This window comes from Paraphaeosphaeria sporulosa, assembly GCF_001642045.1.
Source record: "Paraphaeosphaeria sporulosa strain AP3s5-JAC2a unplaced genomic scaffold CC84scaffold_4, whole genome shotgun sequence".
Taxonomy (NCBI): Eukaryota; Fungi; Ascomycota; class Dothideomycetes; order Pleosporales; family Didymosphaeriaceae; genus Paraphaeosphaeria; species Paraphaeosphaeria sporulosa.
In genome coordinates, this window is record NW_017253363.1 from 1,773,416 (window position 1) to 1,793,057 (window position 19,642).

Consider the following 19,642-nt stretch of genomic DNA (forward strand, 5'->3'; position numbering starts at 1 on the left):
AACGTAGAGCTCGGAAGCTAGCAGACCACGCCACGCTTCTGCCTCGCACAGTGCGTGCTTGCTCAGTGAAGATGGCTCCTGCCTGGAATCCCGGGTGAAGGCGATTTTGGCCTCCAGCTATTGTGCGTTTTCGCCTGCTCTGTAGGCGCGGGCGCAGCTGGACACTGCATACAAGCTCGGATCGGTGCGTCCGCGCAGCTTGTGAACGCTGGGCGGCCGACTCGTACTGTGTAGACCCCCCTTGGAAGTGCATCACCGCTGCAACAGAGCACTAAACATTGCTGCAGCCCCGTGGATGACGAGCATCGCCCGCACAGCCCTGCTGACTGTGGGCTGAATTGCTTAGTAGCCACCGCGTCGCCCGTCACGCAAACGAGCAGTGTTCGTGTCCGCACCTGGGGCCGCTCCGCCCGATATGTTTCCTACACAGCACACTAGCATGGCTAGCTTCACCAGCCCGTTTGGTAGGCGTTCGCGCTGGTCCAGGTGCCCTAGACCAGCCAGCTGGTGACATCCTGTCAGTGATCAAGTTGGTTCTACAAATCTCCCGCATGGCCGTATTGACCTGGAGTGCTAAAGTGCCGGAGGGTACCCTGACCCGACAATAACAAACAGACGTTTCCGCTGCCCGCGAGAACACGCGAGCTGCTGAAGCACCCGCGCAACAACCTAACGTTTCATAACCTCACATCCCTACGCTTTCAGCCGCCGAAATAGCAAGCGAGGCTACAGTGCCCAAGTGCCGCCGCGCAGATATTCTCCGAGCACGTCGTCGCTGGCGCGCCTTTCTCTCTGGCGGCGCGCACCAGCTTCCTTCGGCAGCGCGGCAAAGCATGACGCAGCAGCGTGAAACGGCGTCCCAAAACGGCCTCCAGGCCCCGGGCAGAGCGGACGTGCGTGCTGCAACTCTCTTTCCGGGACTTGGAGCGTAGGGGTCTCCCGCTAAATTCACCCGCTGCTTGGCATTCACATCCACCTCACCAACCACCCTCGCGTCCATGCTTCCCAACACGGCACGCCACATCGCCCATGCCGCACGCCTCGTCCACCGCGAGCAGACGACCTCCCTCGCGCGACCCCATCGCCTTGCCCTACCCGCCGCCAACCGCCTCCAGCATGACCCTCAGCGACGAGTATGCGCCTTCCCAGGGCTCGAGTAAGGGCTCGTCACGCGGAGCACATGCCCGGCGCAACGCCCAACAGACCGTGAGTCCTCCTGCGATGCGCCCGACTGCGCCGACGTTCCTGCCACGTACCCGCACGCTGCAGGACTCCAACAGCTAACTCTCCCCCGTAATGCAGCCCCAGCAGCAGCTTAGCCAGATCGAAAAGTCAGGTAACTCGAACCCATCCTGCCTGCTTCGTATTGCGGCTGACTTCTTTCAGTCACCCATCTGCTCGTCGCAACCAAGCAACTGCTCGAAACTCTCACCCTATGGTCCCGCGGAACCGCCACCGAGAGCGAGGTCTCCGACGTGTACGTACGTCTGGGCTATGAATTCAACATCGCCTCCCGAGCGTTCAACGCTATTGGAGTCGACACGCAAGACCTTGGAAACGTCCCAGAACTGCTGCGCGGCATCTTGGAGGAGACACTCAGCCAAGAAGCGTCCCAGGCCAGCCTCGACAACTTCCTCCCTCGCATACGAGACATCATCATTAATCTGCTCCATGGCCTGAAGAAGAAGCAGCAGCGTCTTCGCCAGCGGAATGGTGCGGCGAATGGAGGTAGTCCTCGGCAGGGAAGCGTCGGCAGTGTGGGAGAAGTGGAGGAACCTCAGCAGGCACGCGCCGCCAGCACACGTCTTCCACCGCGTCAAGAGAGCGACTTGATTTCAGATGGCCCAGACCTTCCTCCGCGGTCATCTTCCGTACCTGGAAGAGCCTCGCCGAGCAAATACGATGCATTGCCCTCGAATCCAAGAGCAAATCGCTCTACCAACGCCAGCCAACTGTCGACCGACTCCTCCATGTCTAGCACTACCGCGCAACAGATACCTGTGATTGCGCCGTACCCGTCAGAAGATCCGATGCCAAAGTCTCCTGAACCCCGTAATCAGCAAGATTGGCCTGCCAATTTCCCTCCTCCACCGCCGCCACCTCCACAGCAGCAAGATGCCCTGGCAGCTCTACAACGAGGTGGAGAACTGGAAAGACGGGCCTCGCGGCGGTTTTCTGCGTACCAGATCCAGAAACACCTGGGTACGAACGGGATACCCATGCCGCCCGTACAAAACTCTCCTATACCGAACCGAGGAAGGGACGTTCGGGAATCTATGAATGCGGTTCGCGTTAGGGGATCAGTGCTCCACAATCGCCAGCGGTCAAACGTTCGACCTGCTGTTGAGACTCAGTTCGAGAAGCCCAACGATGTGCCCCGGCGCATCTCCGAGGAAAGCTCTCAGAGCTCTGCACCGAGCTTCCAACCATCACAGGAACCTGCTCCTGACGACAGTCCTATGGCAAAGACCCCCGAGGACAAACTTGGTGCTTCCACATATCCTGAAGGCGATACTCCCGAGCTTGGAGCCACGCTTAATGGCCCCTTGGTAGAGCCCGCAGGCATACCCTCGGAATCGCCAATCAAAGAGCCCCGAAAACCTTCTAGCATCCCCGCTCGAATGAACTCGCGCAGGATGAAAACTCCGTCCCCGTCACCACAACCTGAACAATTCGTACCTGAGCAATCGCCGCAAGCTGGCAAGGAACTCACGATATTCTTGCAGTATAAGAGCAAGATCCGAAAGTACGTCTTCTCGGATGGCGCAGATCTAAACCCCGGGAGATTGCAGCTTGCCTTCATTGAGAAGTTTGCATGGGATACGCATCGTAACGGCGAGCTCCCGGAAATTCATATACAAGATCCCGTCTCTGGCGTGAGATATGAACTCGAGGACATGAACGACATCAAAGATAGATCAGTCCTCGTATTGAACGTCGAACAGCTCGACGAGGTAAAGAATCATATCGACGACAAATTCAACGGTCTGAATCGTCTCGTGGAGAGCATCAAGAGCGTTGTTGAGGATCAGCAATCCGCTATCCAGCGCGTTGCCGAACGCCAACAGCAGACATCCAAGGAATTGGCGGGCATCGCTGCTGCTCCCACACTATCTTCAGCTCGTGCTTCCGCCTTACTAACTCCTAGCTCACCAATGCCGACCGGTGGCTCCTCTGAAGTATCATTCTCGTCCGCTGCCCAGCTTAGCGAAGTACAGTCACTGCGTAGAGATCTCGCCGTTGTCAAACAGACTTACTCGTCTATGGTGGCTGATATCGAAGCAAGCATGTCTACCATCCGAACTAAAGCTGCCGCCGTGAAGTCTACCGCTGTCAAGGCATCATTGCCCACTCTTGAAGGCGATACTGGTCGGGCGTATATCAATGATGGCAAGAAGACGTTGCAAGAAGATTCGGAGAAGATGGTTACCCGCGTCGATGACATTCAGGACCTGATCGAGGACTTGCGGAAAGATGTCGTTACTCGAGGTGTCAGGCCATTGCCTCGTCAGCTCGAAATCGCGGCCAAGGATCTCTCCAAGGCCACATCCGACCTCAAGAGGCTGCAAGAGCTTCTTTCGAAAGAGAAGCCGCTGTGGACCAAGATCTGGGAACAAGAACTTCAGACCGTCTGCGAAGAAAGAGATCTTCTCTCTATGCAGGAAGATCTGGCCGCTGACTTACAAGATGACCTTGAGAAAGCTGCCGAGACTCTTGAGCTTGTGGAGCAAGCAACCAAGCAGCAGAACTTGCAGACTGAAGACGGGAAGGGGCAAGGTACGCGCTCGGCATCTGGGCGTAATCTGCTTCATGCTGTCGTTCTTGATAAGGCCGTCGATCCCCGCCAGGCCCGAGATGGTGTGCTGGGTGAGGTCAAGGCTCTGCAGCCAAATCACGAGAGCCGACTGGAAGCTATCGAACGCGCCGAGAAGGCCCGACAACGCGAACTTGCCAACCGCGATGGAGGAGAGTTTAAGAAGGAGCTTGGCGAGTTCGTCAGCGAAGGCAAGCTCAAGAAGAGCGGTGGAGTCGAGGAAGTGGAGCGCCTCCGCAAGGCAAAGGATGAGCGCGCTCGCAAGGAGAATGCAGAGTTGCAAGTCGCACGAGCTCAAGCCAGGGCTGAGAAGCAAGCCGCAGAGGCTGCTGCGGCTGCCGCGGCTGCAACGAACGGCGACGGCACGGAAGAGAAAGAGGCAGAGGTTGCACCCGAGGAGGCGGACCAAGAAGCAAAAGAAGAGCGGGCATCTACCCCTGAAGGTGGTGCCGCATGATCTTCGCACTGAACAGAATTGGTTCGTGCTAATTTCGTGCTCGCCAGACTGTCCTCAGCTCACGTTCACGGTCCGTCCTTGGGTGAAGACTGGCTTGTCTCTCCACGGCCTACCTAGTCATGTCCTCGCAGATCCATCAAAAGAGAAACCGAGCGCGACGATTCCCCTCGTGGACTCGCCAAATTGTCTCGAAGCCGACACACCGCACACTTCGCGGCCTAGCTCCGCACCTAACTCCCGCTCAACCCCTACACCATCCGCGCCCCTGCATATCTCTGCGTCCACTTCAGCGTCCCGCCCGAGGTCAGCTGAAGACACGTTCACACCCGAGCGCCACACGCCTCGCGCTGTGGTCTTTGGGCCCCGCGATCAGGCTGAGGACCAGAACCAGAGCCAACCCAGCCCGCACACGCCGTCGACGAGCCGTGCGCGAGGCAAGACTGTCCCGCTGCTGGGAGGCAGTCCGCGGACACCTGAGAGCGGTAGCAGGGCGGACAGCGCGCTGAGCTGGACGCCGAGCACGAGCTCGAAGCACCTTGCGAGTTGGTTTTCTGGGCTGCTAGGGCGCTGAGTAGAAACGTCGTGTCAGGTGTTGACTTAGGATAAAGCCTTTGCCTGATAGAGCCTGAGATTGGTGTTGGATGTGTATACTTCCCCGTGCATCATCCACCTTGTTGTCTCCTGTACTTTTGTATCTTCCTTTCTTATCAATGTCGCCATTCAGATTGTGGCTTGCGTTTGGCGATGCATACTATACATATTGTAGTTCCATTTTGTCTGCGAGCGTTATTGCATGGCGTTGTTCAACGGCAGTTATGCACGGAGGTTGGTAATCGTGTTGACTGGTATTTTTCCATGTGATCGACGGAGGTTCTGTATATTGGGAAGATGGGTGCTCTGGGTTCTGGGTTGGGATTGAGGGACGGATACCGGGATAGGGGAGGTAATTTACTGGACTAGAATGTACATGGCATGCATTGGAATCGGATATGGGGGCGTGGTTCACATGCGTGTATAGTGGTATGATGAGCGTGGTGAAGCGCAGGGTGACTCGGTGTTCGCGGCGCGTGAGAATTGCTTTGCTGATGCGATGTCCACGCACATCTGCGAGCGATAAATATCAACTTGGACTATGACAAACTTCTGTACCGTGGGTACACCACATGAAGAGTCTCTCCTTGAGTAACAACCTCTTGTGCAAGATCCTGTTGGAGGACGCTGTTGCTTTCATGCAGGAAGGTTGAGACGTGGTTGCCACTGGTGCTGTGCCGTGCCTTATCCTAGCGCGGCAAAAGCGTGCGGTAAATGTGTTCTTTGCGTGAACGAGGTACGTGGCACGGTGTCGAGTATTGGGATCGAGTTTCAAGCTTGGATTGCACGTGCCGTTGGGCAACGCCCGCGGGAGATGAGGTCAGATGACGAGATTTGGGCACGTCTATGGTGTGATACTGGGCATCTCAGGCGCCACAGTATCCGTCGATGGGATTCTTGACTTTCGCAAAAGCTGAGAAGTGCTTGCATCGACATTGGAAGCAAATATGAAAGTGTGCTTGAAGTTCTCACTACCAAGGCTGGGCCAGACAACTTGGTTGGATAGTGAAAGTAAAAAGTATGTAATGTGCCTGACAAAGATTGAAGCCCAGCCAGACAGGTCTGTGCTACGGAAACGTTGTTCGTCGCGCACGAAATACCGTGTCTTTGATGCAGTGACTCTACGAGATTTGCCTCTCCGAGGTTGCAGTCAAACTTTTTGCTTCCAAGTCACAACACAACACAAAACTGTTATGAAAATATATTCAAGAGTTTTGCGTGGTCAAGCGAAGAGGTCGAAGTTCGAGCTCTGCATGCTTGGGCGGCGAGCTGATACGTGAAACGCAATGCCACTGCGGCGCGGTGGGACCATCTGTCTTTAACAACTTCACTTATGGTAATATGACGTTGCCGCACCAGTATAAGTAGTCCGCCCAGCACGATGACTCTTTTGCTGCATACCTTTATCTGTCCAGAAAGCCTCCTGTAGTCCAGTCATAACCCATGCTTTGGTCACAAGGCTTTCTTTGATAACAACCTGTCAACTGTTGACACCTACTGTATATCTATCAGCTCCCCCGACTCTACCACGCCTTCAACCTTCGAAACTATCCAGTACACAACGACCACACAACATGTACACCAAACTCTACTTACTTGCCTCTTCGATCATCGTCGGCTTAGCTCAGGCTCGCGCTGTCCAGAACGGCGGCCTGACTTCGCGTGAAGAATGTCGCAGCGGAGAAGCCGGAGGCTTCTTCATCAACACCGTTGAACCCGGACAAGGACCGTGGTATCCTGAAGTGAACAGTAATAGAACATACACCGCGAGCGAAGCTTCTGGCGAGAGCACATGTCTGAAGATGGACACAATCCTGGATGATCTGGCGGGCAGTCAGAAGAAGTCCCAACGCATCACCAACATCAGTCCCATCGCCGGCGGATACTGCCAGTTGTATGAGTCGAACGACTGCACCGGGGAAGCCATGAAGCTGCCGAACCCCAAAAACTGGGAATTAAAATACCCCGAGTAAGTTAAGTTGAATGGTGTGAGCGAGTGTAAAAGTGGCGTGCTAATCGGAAATTCAGTAAAATCATCTGCCCTGGGGTGGGGCAGGACATGATTCCGGCCAATTTGTGGCAGGCTGCCGGTAAGCACGGCATAGTCTCTATGAAGTGTTTCCGTAATATGCCTTGAGTGAGTCAAGAACACAACATAGAATAGGATGATACGTTTTGTTGGGCTACCATGCTTGGCTTTAGTATTTGGATCTCAAGATGTTATGCTATGGAAACATGACTGGTTTCAATTTGGCTTTGAATGCAATCATTCGTCCACCACGCGCTTTTGTGGCTCGTGTCTTCTTATCGCCCGGCCTGTTGCGGCTTCGGGTTGGACTTCGCGGTGACTTTCAACCTTTCTTCTCCTTGTGCAAAACCTCGACTCATAATCACCCATCTAGTCGTCGACGAAGTCTATATCAATATGGATATGGCAGAAGTGACTATGCTGTAGCGGTAGTAAAGGGCTCGACTGATCTCGTCAGCTGGCGCTTCGTGTGTGACTTGAAGCATGGTGGAAGAGAGTAATCTTGAAAGTATTTCGAACATGTGATTGAATTTTATTTCTTCACTGCACGTACTCGGCTTCATGCTCTGATCTGTGACCTGATTGACTTCAAGCTCGCACGCTAGTCCCACCACAGCTGTACTCCAGCTATCATGGAGACTTCAGTGAGCGTGGCTGTAATACGTGCAAGCGCAAAGGCGTGAATGTAAAGTTTGTTGAGACATTGAAAAGAGACAGTTTAAATGTTGAAGGAAGGGTTATGATGATTTTCGTCAAAATTCCAAGAATATACGGTGACTTGAGACTTCAAGTACGTTTAGCCACCGAGGAACAAAGGGGGAGTGAGGGCTCTGTCTATTCTCAGAAAACAGTCCTGTAACATGGAATTACTCCGCCCTGCAACACAATGTACCCGCGACCTTCACTTGACACCAGCAGTTCTATAAGCAGCGCCGTATAACGCATATCAAGTTTTATTACAGCACAACCTCGACCTCCAATCGTCGAATACAGCAACGCCAACGCACACAATTATTCAGATCTGACCGGCTCCAGTTTGCACCAAAATTTACCCACTGATACCGCCCACTAAACACGATGCGATTGCTTGTCTGCGCCCTTTCCCTCTCAGGCTTGGTTGGTCTCTCCCACTCCCTCGCCATCCGATCTAATCTCCCGAGCAGTCCTTTTGCATGGAGCACCGACTGTCCAGGGACTGGCGAGCCTGGCGGCGTATACATAGAAACGACGGGTCACGGCAAGACGAAGGGGAAATGGCGAAACGCAAGCGAGGCCACGTCCTGCATCTTGAAAGTAGACTTGTTGAGAGAAGTCAACGAACGGTAAGTTACATCACAAAACACAACCCTATCACCCTGATTGGGCCCGACGCAGGGGGCCATTGCATGGTCTTCCATTCAGAGGACTGTGGCCAAAAATCGGGCATGGATCTCCTGGATCCGAATTATGTCGGGCTCAAGCATAAGAAGTAAGTACAAAGATGATGGCGCTGAAGTCTGAAGAAATTGAAAACTAATATGTTAGTAAAATTATTTGGCCAGGCGTGGGTAGCGAGATGTTGTCCGACTGGAAATCCATGAGGTGTTCTAGCCATGGCCCAGAGGTGAATTGATGGTATAGTGAATGGCTAGAAGGAATATGACACGTGTCTGAGTTGAGGCTCGATCTCGGCCAGAGACTTGTCTATCAGCAACGCTGTGTAGTCTTTGTTTGCTTTGTTTAAGTTAGTCACTCATCGACCTGTGGACTGGTATATGAACAAAGAGTCACAATTATCATTAACAGTGTGTAAAGGCATAGCTTAGCCACAGTGTCCATCCTTCAACCCACGCCACCTTCACTACGTTTAACCTATGCAGGTCTATTTTTGAGCTGTCAGCTGGCGGCAGGCATGTTTCTGTGATATTCTTGTACACTTCACCTAATATGTCCTCATCGACTTCTCTCCTCCAGCATTCAACCAGCGCCAGCACTTCCAATACGTGGCCACCTACAAATACCGGCAAGCGCACCGCGTCCGATGCATCCACACCACAATACTCTCCAAGTCCACCTACGAGCGCGATACGTCAGTTCAACATAATCTCCCAGCTCATACATACCACACCACGAGCACTACGATGCGCGCCCTCACCTACATCATCCTTGGCTCGAGCCTCACCTTTGTCTCTCTGTCGGGCACAGTCCAGCGGAGGTGGAGGAGTCCTAGCGCGGAGCCTCACAACGCCCGAACCTGCCCCGACACCGGCGAGCCTGGCGGCGTATACATAGAGGCTCAGATCGGCAAAGACGGTCTCCACGTATCTTACCATGGCGAGTGGTACAGCGCCGAGCAAGGAACGAAGTGCGTCAAGAAAGACGATTTGTTGCAGAAAGTAGTCGGAACCGAGAGGGCGCCCGACAGCTCCATCTACGTGATCGGCCCCGATAGAGGGGGACACTGCATGGTCTTCCATTCAGACGACTGCGCGGACCAGACAGGCATGCCTTTGGATAATCCGGAGGGGCTCCCGCTTGTGTTCAAGAAGTAAGTGTCGATCCTTTCGGCCAGTATCATGCTGTGGCAGTACGGAAAGGCTAATGTGGATGTGCAGTAAAATCATCTGTCCAGGCGTGGAATCGGACATGCTACCCGTCGGATGGAAATCTACGCGGTGTTTCAGCCACGAGGCTGATTGATCGTTGGACGACGGCCGTGTGTAAACATGACAGGATGGAACGAGGACTCGAGTCGTTCGCCTAGATCATTTGTTAGTTGTCAATGTCTTTGGCATTGCGGGAACCTCATTCCGTGCCTTTCACGCGGTATGTGTGATGATCATATCTGTACCGCTCATATCTGTCGCAAAGGATAGCTCAGAAGAGGACAGAGCCGTCTCTTCCTCCAGCCACCAATATCTGCAGGCATTTTGCGCTTGCCCCTTGTCATGCTTGCCTCGTACGTGCCCGAATTGAGGGAAGCCACTTGTGTTGACTCGTGCTTTCCTCTGCGATCTGACATCCACCAGTCAGATCTGCCTCTCTCGCTTCGCCATCGACTTCCTTCGCGTCAAATAACAAACCAAACCCATGCATTGTGATGACTCTGCCCGAATCAATACTCAGCCCCCAAGAACTACCAGTAACCAGCCAAGAAGCGAACGACTTCGAAGTGTAATGCCAACACAGACCCTGTTAGGCCAGCACTTACCTCCTGCCACACCTGTCAATCCGCACGTCCTCGGGTCTCTGCGCATGTTATCGAGTCACATTGAGCCACTGTCATTCTCTACAAAGGGTCGAAACCTGGCGATCCGGCACACGGTCCGATCGCTGAAGAAGCAATTCCTACGACCTGACGTTTCCGTTCCTGCAGCCTGCGGGAGCATCGATCGGACGGGAGGATCGAGAACTGGCCAATAGAATGGCGCCGACTAGGCCATCTAGGGGCTCTCGACCGCCGATGACGATACAATGCTCCGATAATGTACAAGAGCATTACAATGATGTTATATTGCCAGCCGCTTCCCAATTGCTGCTCCTGTACAGCCGGCACGGTTCGATAGTGATGCTCGTTGCACATGGCATGCTCCGGAGAGGATCAGCACACTGCAGGCAGCAAGGTGCACGCTCAATGGCAACGGCACCGCCATGGCGGTACCAGTTGCTTCAATGCATATGGGCGGGAAGGGGGTCCCTTGTTGCAAACAACACAGCCGATGCCCCGATCGCTTAGCATGCAAAGCTGATGCATCGGACAAGCGCATGTTGGATCCACACACGTTTTTAGAAGAAGGATGAAGCGCGACCGGAGCGCGAATTGCCCCATACGGGCGCCCGCAACGCTCGGCCAGTGCTGAAGATTGACTCAGCTGAAGAAGGATCCGTGCAGCCGCACAGAGCGTGCAGAGCCTCAACGCCTCTGACGTGTTCCGTGAAAATTTTCTCGTGCCACGGTGCTCGCAGACAGTGACGCCAACGCTGGAGATTGTGGTCGATGTCCCAGGTCCGGTGTGAAGCACGAACACGTGTGCTGGGCACCAGCCGTGAGTAGCGGACCCTGGCCCGGGTTGAATTGCAAGTGGAATGGCAAGTGACGGGCAGACCCGCTCGTCGGCCCTTCTTGTCCCCTATTCTCTGTGGAGCGGACCGCCTGCGGATCGCTGTCAGCGTCTCTGATGGCGCGATCTCGGAGAGACCAGTCGTCCAAATGCCGTGCCAGCGGACTGAGCACCTCACTTTGCACCAGACGCGCTGCGCATCACGCCAGCATGGCCAGAGGTGCGTGGAGACGATTGTGATCAAGTTGCCGGTGCTTTGTCGCACAGCACTTGGCGTCGAGTCCGGCGCCAAGGGGTGACCTGATGGAATCAGGCTTGGACGTGGTGGCCTCTGGTACCATGCCTTGGTCGGGTTCCGAGCTGGGCTGCTTGTGTGAGTCGGGTGTGCTCGCGGAGCTCGATACGTCTCCGACCGCGAGCTCCGAGGGCCCATGCTGAGCTAAGCGACGCTGGCGTGCTGTCACCAGCTGCTCTAATTGCGGACGAAGCCGGGCATGATGCTGGCGACGCGGTGGAGCTGTCTGACCTGGCATCAGAGTCACAGAAAACTCTTCCGCTGCGACCCAGGGATGCGCAGTCGCCCAGCGGCCACGATACACGCCACCGTGTGGGGACGCGAAACGTGGTGTTGTGGCGGGCGAGCATCAGCGAGCATCACCAGCAACGTCGCGACGATCCCCTCACAAATGCCGCAGTGTCGAGAGGCACCGCGCGTGCGTTGCTTCTGCTGCTTGTGTGCATCGGGCGGTCGCTTGCTTGCACCCTGCTCCGCGGCCCCTCGTCATTCGTTTCGGCCCGTTCTCTGGTGCGGGGAAGGCCATGGGTCGCGAAGGATTCTTCTGGAGCCCATGCACTCGACGACGAATGGCCTCTCTCATGGCGTCGCACACGCTGCACGAGAGCGCACGCAGCCAATGCAGCAGAGCGCAGGCGCAGCAGCAAAGACGAACGCGCACAGGGGCGTGCTGCACCACGAGCCCGCCGTAGAGGGCTCCCGTTTGCTGGCGGCGGGCCATGCAGCCGGCGTCGGTCGCAGTCACTGATGCGCCCTCGTTTCCGTTGAGCAGTTGCCTATCAGTCTGCTGCGACCACAATTTGCCCCCCAATGTCTTGCATGCCGCCCTCACCACACCACCTCGCGCCCTGCTTGACCGTTGAGGGCCAGACGCTGCTGAAAACTCTGCGCTCGGCTCAACACCCAGCCAGAAGAAGGGTCTGACGCCCTGCGCCGCACCGGTGCGTGCGCCAGATTTGGCCCCTTTGGGTAGCGAGCGTCGCAGCAGAGCAGTCTGGAGACGCCACAGTTGACGCCTTTGCGCGAGCGCCCGCCCTCGCAAACGTCTGCGGGCCTGGGCCCTGCGACACGGGCACCCTGAAGTGCGTCAAGATTGCCTGCGTTATCGCCATTGCGACACCTGCATAGATTAGCTGCGGACGGCAGGGGAGCGGAAGACCTTTCGCGGGCCCCTTCCCACGCCCAGCGTAGTGTACGAGGCCGTTTCGAATCGTGAATCCGCCGTGCAAACACTACCGTTTGACACCATGACATGCGGAGGCTTCGGGGTCGCGCAGTGCCGTAATACGCACGTCACTGTGTCACGAGAGCGCAGACGATCGAGGAGCTAGACGTGGTGGTTTGCCATGACTACAGTCATGGCCGGGCCTTGAATTTCCGCCGTGGCGAAGAAGACTACCTGAGGGGCGGGCTAGGTATGGGGTATGGAGTGCATATGGAAAGTAGGGGACAACGCCGTCGCTTGTTGACCGACCCGTCAACCCCATCCATCCGTACAAACTAGACAGAAGGAAAATTTCAAGCAGTCAGTCGAGTCCATTGCGCCGTGTCGGAGTGCTGTCCGTCGCCCGCAGACCGGCCCACGAAGCGTCGTTTACATACAGCCACCGCACCGCCGGACGAGACCCTGAGACTCGGACGCACTATCCCACACGCTTAATAACACAGAGGCCAGACAACTCCATACTATCCTCCTATTTGCCTTGCATTGCACTTGCACATTGCGCGCCGAGAAAAGGGCCGCGAGCCGCCGCAAACAAAGAGATTGAAAATTGAAAAAAGGTGACACCGGGAATAATGCTTTTGGTACACTGCGTGGGTATGCAGATTGATAGATGAACAAATGAGAAACGCAAACGCCGCACCCAAAGGGAAACAGTCATGTTTGGTGATGCTGTGCTGCATACATGGCCGTGGCCGATGTGCTGAGGTCTGTCGCAGAACGCCGAGAGTAAAAAGCAGGAAATGCCGGGTTCCAGCGTAGTTCAGGCGCCGATGTGGATATGCCGAGTCGTAACAGTGAAATGAGGGAAGATGGATATGCAGAGTTTAGTTGGAGGGATCACCGTGAGGTAGGTCGCCGTCCAGAGAAGGGTGAGTAGAGTTCGTTGTCGTGAGAGATGAGTAGATAGGAGAAAGTCGTGCGAGCGTAGAGTGAATTGACGGTCCCGCTTAGGTCATCCTCCTCTTGATCTCGCGGACCTGGTCGAAGTTGCGGGCGTAGTAGTTCAGCTGGCTCGCCGCCTGTGCGGAGATGCCCGTCGTCGTCTGCGAGTGGGCGGACGCCAGTGAGGACCTTGACGACGAGGGCGTGAGGCTGCGTTGCTGCTGTGACGATTGGGACGCTGACGCTGCGGGAGCAAAATATGAGCCGTTGTTGGTGGGGTAATAGTGGTATGTATCGAAGCCGCGGGAAGGTGAGGGTGTCTTATACGCGGAAAAGTTGACGGCGGGCGGAAGGTAGAAGCCGTTTGTCGACGAGCCCGTCGACGAGGCTGACGACGACAGCTGTGAGGGGGATTTGGCCTTCTCGAGGTCTGCTAGACGGCATGCTTGCGAGCAGTAGGCGCCGCCCTCAGCTATTTGCCGGTCGCAGGAGAGGCAGAAGTCGGGAGACCACTCCATGTTGGAAGCCATTTGTGAGATTTGTGAGGTGCTGAGGTGGTTGCGTGATTAACGCAGAGGCCGGCTGTACTTATACGGCGGCTGGCAGGCTGTGGTCAGGCGGCAGGGCGCTTGGGTGAGATTGAATGTGGGTTGACGGTGACTGTTCCGGGTGTGGATGAGAGATTTTAAGCAGGAGTCAGAGCATATAAAGAGCTCAGCGGGAGGATGCACGGATGAAGTGTCGCTCGGTGGAGAACGGGAGCGGGCGATGGAGATAGTTTTATGCCGGACCCTCAGGCACACAGAGCTGGAAGTGGGCCTATCAGTGCGAGGACCAGGACAGGCCCTGTTCGAGCAGGATGCAGGTGTGCCAGGATCTCCGCACTGGAGCGCAGGGTGCCCCGAGCGCCGCCTTTTGCTGTACCCGCGCTACGCTCTCCAACAGACGCATCGCTGTGCAGCGTGCAGTCTGTCGAACGCGCGCTCGCTGCCGGTGAACGAGCCAGCGCCAGCCCTTCGCCTGCCGCCCGCGCTGCTCTTGGTCTGCCCACCGGGAGGCCGCCAAGTGCTGGCTGCCCATTCGCCCGCAGAGTGGCTGCGACTGCGACTGCGACTGCGATGCACCGTGCAGACGGGCGGCAGAATGTTGCCCAGCGCGCCGTGGGGGGACCGTCATGGCAGCATCAGCCGATCGACGACGAGGAGACTTTCCTTGTGACACAGGACAGGCCCCGCCAGCTGCGCGGCCTCACGCCTTGCCCATCGTGACAAGATGTCCAGGAGGGAAGCAGGAAGCGCGCCACTAGTCACCAGGCCTGCCCTGCGCCGGACACAATTGCAGATGACACCATGGCCAATGTAGGTACGAGCCTAGCTGCCATGGCGAGTGACCCGAACGAGAAAGGGAGCAAGGCATTGGTTTCATCGGTCATGAGCACCAAACCGATAGCTTGCACTTGCGCAATTCCAAAGGCCCCGCTGCTGCCGTGTCCGAGAAGAGACAGCTGAGTGGGCAGCCAAACCACACACGCAATGCGACCACCAGGCAACGCTCCACCGAGAAGAGCGTCGCCACCGCTGCCCCATTCCTGAGGCCAATCGCCGTACACTGCCCACGCCATGCCACCAAGCGCTGAGCGCAGGGGCTCGCGCTCTGATTACTGTACTGTGCTACACGGTGTCAGCCCTGCAGCTGCGCCAAAAGGGTACGTACCAAGTCCGACTCTCACCAGACTAACGCCAAAAGACACATTCCCATCATCATCATCAGGCGCGGTGCGCTCTGCTGAGTGATGCGCGGTTCCCGCCTCGTGCGCTTAGTGTCATGCATCACCAGAAGGTATCTTCGCGAACACCCTCACCAGGCCCACATGACTGTCGTAACCCGAACCAGCAAGGCCGCGAACTGTATCGTGCACCACAAGCGACGTTATCTAGCTCCACGGCCGTCTCCATACGCCATCCGGCGTGCGGGTGTTATTTGCGTGTTATTCGCGAGCTATCATATACCAGATACCCGCGGCACCCGTGGCGATCGTAGCTGTCTCCTTTCGTGCTATCAGTCAACAGAGCAACATATAGCGTGGCTACTGGGTATCTCTGCACCGAAGAGGCACTTGCAGTCGGTCCCCCTCGAGTTGCAAGAGTGAATGCATAGCATACGGACGCGCTCAGTGGCTCGCTTCGGACCCAGCAGCTCTCCAGCCGAGCTGTTCCCTCTTTCGGGACAGACGACATCAAATCTGGAGCCTGGCAAGCGACCTCTTTTTGCAGCTGGCCCGAGCAACTATTGGCAGCGCACAGAACCACTGTTCGTTCCCGTATCGCCCAGGGCCGAGCGCTGTGGTGGATACGGTGGATTCTGGCGCAAGACGCGATTCTGCATCGAACAAGCGAAATGAGAGCATGCCAGCTCGCTATAGTCGCAGCCCATGCCAATGCTGCAGGTTGCTCTGGGGAAGGACGCCCCTCAAGTGACTTGCATATCGCTGGCGAATGGCAGTCGGACTCTTCCTGCACGGTGGCACAGACCACTCATTGCTGACCCCCACGCTGCCTTTTCCAGAGTTCCCAGCAGCTGTGGTGGAGAGCTAGAACTGGCCTTGGATGCGCAGGAACATGACGTGCAATATGCCTTATCTCAGCGTGCTGCCTACCCCTCTTTTGCGGAGACTGCCGTCTAGTACGCTGATTGCACCGTAGACGCACCAGAGGAGTCGTTGTGTGACGCCTAGAGACTTGTTATGTCCTGCGCGAGTCGTGGGCCAATGAAGGGCGGAGCATATCAATAATGGGGTCCGGAGGCTTGCCTTCCCCACATTTACATCTCGCCCCTATGCGGAGGCCAGCGCCAGCAGGAGGACAGAGCGTCGACAAACAATCTTTGCGAAACCTCAGGCCAGCCTCGTTCTTGAGCCCGTGTCCGAATTAGCGCTGATATCGTAGCACTATCCAGAGGAGCGGGATACAGTGCTATCCCACAGCGACAGCATCTTGCATGCTTCAAACATGCATACACGCTTCAATTAATATAGTGCACGCAGAGGAACCTCAAGGATTGGAGGAGCCTCTCGTAACTGCGATCCGTGCGGGATGTCGCGATGCCGTATTCCGAGGACGAGCTTCCATGGTGCGGGGAAAGAGTCGTAAGCACGACTTGGAAGACCCCATAGCAACGCGGAATGTTCAATACTGGGGCTGTGTTGCGTGCCGCCCGCAGTATGCCTCTACAGTGCCTTCTTACTGCAAAGGGGTCGTCGAGCACGGCTTGGATATTGAACAATAGCACATATGCGCCCGCGCCGCAGTCCTCCGCCGTGAATGCAAGCGCCCGGAGGCTTTGGCGATGCCGTGTAACATGGGCAATCAATCGTGAACTGTGCTCGGGCCAGCCTGAGGCGAGGCAGCTCCATTGCTTTTGTCTGTCTCCCGAGTCGGCCCGTTGACGACGGGATCGCTCGGTAACTTTGTGTTGTCGGTCTGATTCGCCACGGGTGATGGCGACAAATGAGTATCCTCCGCCAGTGTTGGATGCGGAGACGCCCTTGGTGCAAGTAGACTCCACTCGGACTCCGACATCCCATGGCAGCATCATAAAACAGGCTCTCCGCCGACAAGGTGTGGTGATGTCCCACAGCACTCGTCGCTCGGAGAGATGTGGAGAATGAACTGCTGGCAGGTGCATCAGGGTCGGGCCTTCCCGCTCCGACAATGGCTTCAACACCAAAGCTCGGTTACCGATGCAAACCAAAAAGTCACCTCACACCAACTGCATCAATTGAGAACCCTAGCTCAAGGTCACGATACCAGCTAACACGCTTCCATCTCTGCTCGCCCCGCGCCAGCCGCCAAACTCGCAATGTCTGCAGACACGCCGTACCGTGAAGAGCTTGCGCATGCATTGCGCGTGGTGCATGCCGCGTCGGTCCTCACGAAGTCGGTGCTGCGGTCCCTGAAAAACAGCGTCTCAGCCGAGACGAAAGCCGACGACTCACCCGTCACCATCGCCGACTTTGCGGCCCAAGCCCTCATCATCTCCGCCCTGCACGCTGTGTACCCAGCCGACGCCTTTCTTGGCGAAGAGAGCGCCGATCAGCTCAGGAAGAATGAAGGCCTCGCAGAACGCGTTTGGCAGCTCGTGCAACAGGCCCAATTCAGCGACGTGCAGCAGCGCGAGAACGCTCATGCGCGTCTGGTGTTTCCCGCCACAAAGGAGGAGATGCTGGATGTTATTGACCGCGGCACTAACGCGCAGTTGAAGGGGCGCGTCTGGGTCATGGACCCCGTGGATGGCACCGCGACGTTTATGACGGGGAATCAGTATGCAGTCTGTCTGTGTTTGCTCGTGGACGGCGTGCAGCAGGTGACTGCAATTGGGTGCCCCAACCTACGTGTGAACCCTCAGAATCCGGTCAATGTCAAAGTGCATGAGGAGCTTGTGGACGAGTCCGGCTTCGGGGTCATCCTTTCTGCCATCCGGGGCGAGGGCACGTCCGTCCGAACTATGCTTAGCGACGGCCTCGGAGAGCCCTGCAAGATCGAAGTCCGGTCAAGCACTGGCGGCAAGGAAATCAAAGACCTAGACTTGATCGAAAGCGCACTCGGCTCGACGTCCCTGTCACAGGCCGAGCACAAGGCTGTCGCCGAAGAAGTTGGTGCGAAGTGGCCTGGCACAGTCATCTGGAGCCAACAGATGAAGTATATTGCCCTGACGCTGGGTGCAACAGATGTTATGCTGCGATTGCCTCTAGACAAGGCCAGGTACACGCATGTCTGGGATCATGCTGGCGGGCAGCTTCTGTTTCAGGAAGTAGGGGGCATCATTCAGGACATTGATGGGGGATCTATAGATTTCTCTCATGGGAGGCGCATATTGGGCGACAACAATTATGGCATGATCGCCACGCAGCCTGGAGTCTTCGAAAAGGTGAACGAGGCTGTAAAGGCTGTGCTAGCTCGGAGGACCTAGCTTGGAATCTGTCATACCCAGGATAGGTAGGCCGACGTTTTGCCTTGGGCCGTGGATGTGGTGCAAGGCGAGCCTGATGACTGTGTAACAGAGCCTCCCCGGCGGATTGCACAACTCATGCGCATAAGACGGAAAGAATGTGGGGTAAAGGAGCGGGACGAGCATGTCCACGAGGAATTGAGCCATTTCGGCGTCGTGCATACTCGTGACAGGCCCTCCGATGTCATGTCATGCTCACCAGATCCCAGTAGATATCAGCCGCAACCGAGTTGTGTAACTTGGTAATTAGATGAAACGCAAACATGCGGTATCGTTCCGCATAGATGCTGCTTCTAGCCGCCGGAATCCCTGTGAACCGCCTTCACAACTGACGAAGTTGACCATCAGTTCATCATTCCTTCCCGTGCAGCATACATGTGCTATGCACAGCCAGAGCCGCAAGAAGCTCGATCTAGTAAACGATCATGACACCCCACCGCCATTCTTGCGGAACGAGACCTTCTCCACCGCAACGTTCTCCGCACCATTGGCATCTGTGCGCAGCTGGTACACGTACAGCACGAGGACGTCCCCTTGCACCTGCTCCGCTGTCAGTAATGCCACTTCTCAGCACTCGGGACACCCACATCCATCAGCACGAAGCTCGGCACGGGCTCCTCCTCGCCCTCCCACCACCCCGTCGTCATGGCACCCGTCGCGCTCCCCGGATTCACGAAGAATTTGCCCTCCATCTCATATGCCTCGAACTTATGCGTGCCGCCCCACAGGAGAATATCCACGTCCATCTGCCGCGCCGCTATGAGTAGACTGTCGCCATCTCCCGGCGGCACTATCGTGTGCCCGTGCGTGAAGCCTATGCGCAGGCTGCCATGTGTGACTACTTTTGAAAGGGCGAGGTTGGGCGCCTCGACATCGAAGTCGCCCTTAACGATTTGCAAGTCCGGCGCGATGGCGCGGAGGAACTCGTACGTCTCTTTGTCGGTAATGTTGCCGAGGCAGAGGATCTGGCCTATCTTTCCGGGCGCGAGGAGCTTCTTGAACTGCGGGTGGAGCTATCAGCGTGTGGTCGTCGGCGCGGCGCGGGATTGCAGGTCTATATCATGGCTATGTAGGTGGAGGAGGTCTTCAGCGTACCTTGGCGGGTATGTCCTATGCATCCTGTGAGCTTGTGAGGTCTAGCGACATGCGCGCGCATGCGGGCGAGCTTACTGGAGCTCTGTCTGGTATGAAGAGGTCGCCTAGAACGAGGACGAGTCGCGAAGCCATTGCGGCGGCCCCGCTGAGTATGCGCGGCGCTTAGAAGGAATTGAAGGAGAGTGAGTTCAAGATTACAAGCCGAGT

General features: G+C 56.3%; 7 protein-coding genes across 7 annotated transcripts; 4 read left to right on the forward strand and 3 right to left on the reverse strand.

The window, feature by feature from the left end:
* The first annotated feature begins 1,160 nt into the window (after nt 1-1,160).
* Nucleotides 1,161-4,592, forward strand: CC84DRAFT_644542 (AIP3-domain-containing protein). The gene is made up of 2 exons (XM_018186995.1): nt 1,161-1,336; nt 1,387-4,592. The coding sequence occupies exons 1-2, from the start codon at nt 1,297-1,299 to the stop codon at nt 4,269-4,271; spliced, it is 2,925 nt and encodes a 974-aa protein (XP_018037578.1). The 5' UTR covers nt 1,161-1,296; the 3' UTR covers nt 4,272-4,592.
* Nucleotides 4,593-6,345: 1,753 nt separating this feature from the next.
* Nucleotides 6,346-7,140, forward strand: CC84DRAFT_1163435 (uncharacterized protein). Its single transcript, XM_018178262.1, has 2 exons — nt 6,346-6,835; nt 6,891-7,140. Exon 1 carries the CDS (start codon nt 6,437-6,439, stop codon nt 6,833-6,835), a length of 399 nt encoding a protein of 132 aa, XP_018037579.1. The 5' UTR covers nt 6,346-6,436; the 3' UTR covers nt 6,891-7,140.
* Nucleotides 7,141-7,968: 828 nt separating this feature from the next.
* On the forward strand, nt 7,969-9,422 carry CC84DRAFT_1175065 (uncharacterized protein; the record flags this gene model as incomplete). The annotated part of the gene is made up of 3 exons (XM_018180127.1): nt 7,969-8,213; nt 8,620-8,675; nt 8,845-9,422. The coding sequence occupies 3 exons, from the start codon at nt 7,969-7,971 to the stop codon at nt 9,420-9,422; spliced, it is 879 nt and encodes a 292-aa protein (XP_018037580.1).
* A 1,361-nt stretch (nt 9,423-10,783) lies between these two features.
* Nucleotides 10,784-12,480, reverse strand: CC84DRAFT_1175066 (uncharacterized protein; the record flags this gene model as incomplete). The annotated part of the gene is made up of 4 exons (XM_018180128.1): nt 10,784-11,124; nt 11,270-11,457; nt 11,616-12,220; nt 12,271-12,480. The coding sequence occupies 4 exons, from the start codon at nt 12,478-12,480 to the stop codon at nt 10,784-10,786; spliced, it is 1,344 nt and encodes a 447-aa protein (XP_018037581.1).
* Nucleotides 12,481-13,398: 918 nt separating this feature from the next.
* CC84DRAFT_1216208 (uncharacterized protein) lies at nt 13,399-13,863 on the reverse strand (the record flags this gene model as incomplete). The annotated part of the gene is made up of 1 exon (XM_018182782.1): nt 13,399-13,863. One exon carries the CDS (start codon nt 13,861-13,863, stop codon nt 13,399-13,401), a length of 465 nt encoding a protein of 154 aa, XP_018037582.1.
* Nucleotides 13,864-17,064: 3,201 nt separating this feature from the next.
* CC84DRAFT_1163438 (carbohydrate phosphatase) lies at nt 17,065-18,607 on the forward strand. The gene has a single exon (XM_018178263.1). The coding sequence runs from the start codon at nt 17,192-17,194 to the stop codon at nt 18,299-18,301; it is 1,110 nt and encodes a 369-aa protein (XP_018037583.1). The 5' UTR covers nt 17,065-17,191; the 3' UTR covers nt 18,302-18,607.
* A 156-nt stretch (nt 18,608-18,763) lies between these two features.
* CC84DRAFT_1216210 (retrograde transporter) lies at nt 18,764-19,567 on the reverse strand (the record flags this gene model as incomplete). The annotated part of the gene is made up of 4 exons (XM_018182783.1): nt 18,764-18,880; nt 18,928-19,341; nt 19,436-19,450; nt 19,511-19,567. 4 exons carry the CDS (start codon nt 19,565-19,567, stop codon nt 18,764-18,766), a joined length of 603 nt encoding a protein of 200 aa, XP_018037584.1.
* Nucleotides 19,568-19,642: the final 75 nt, after the last annotated feature.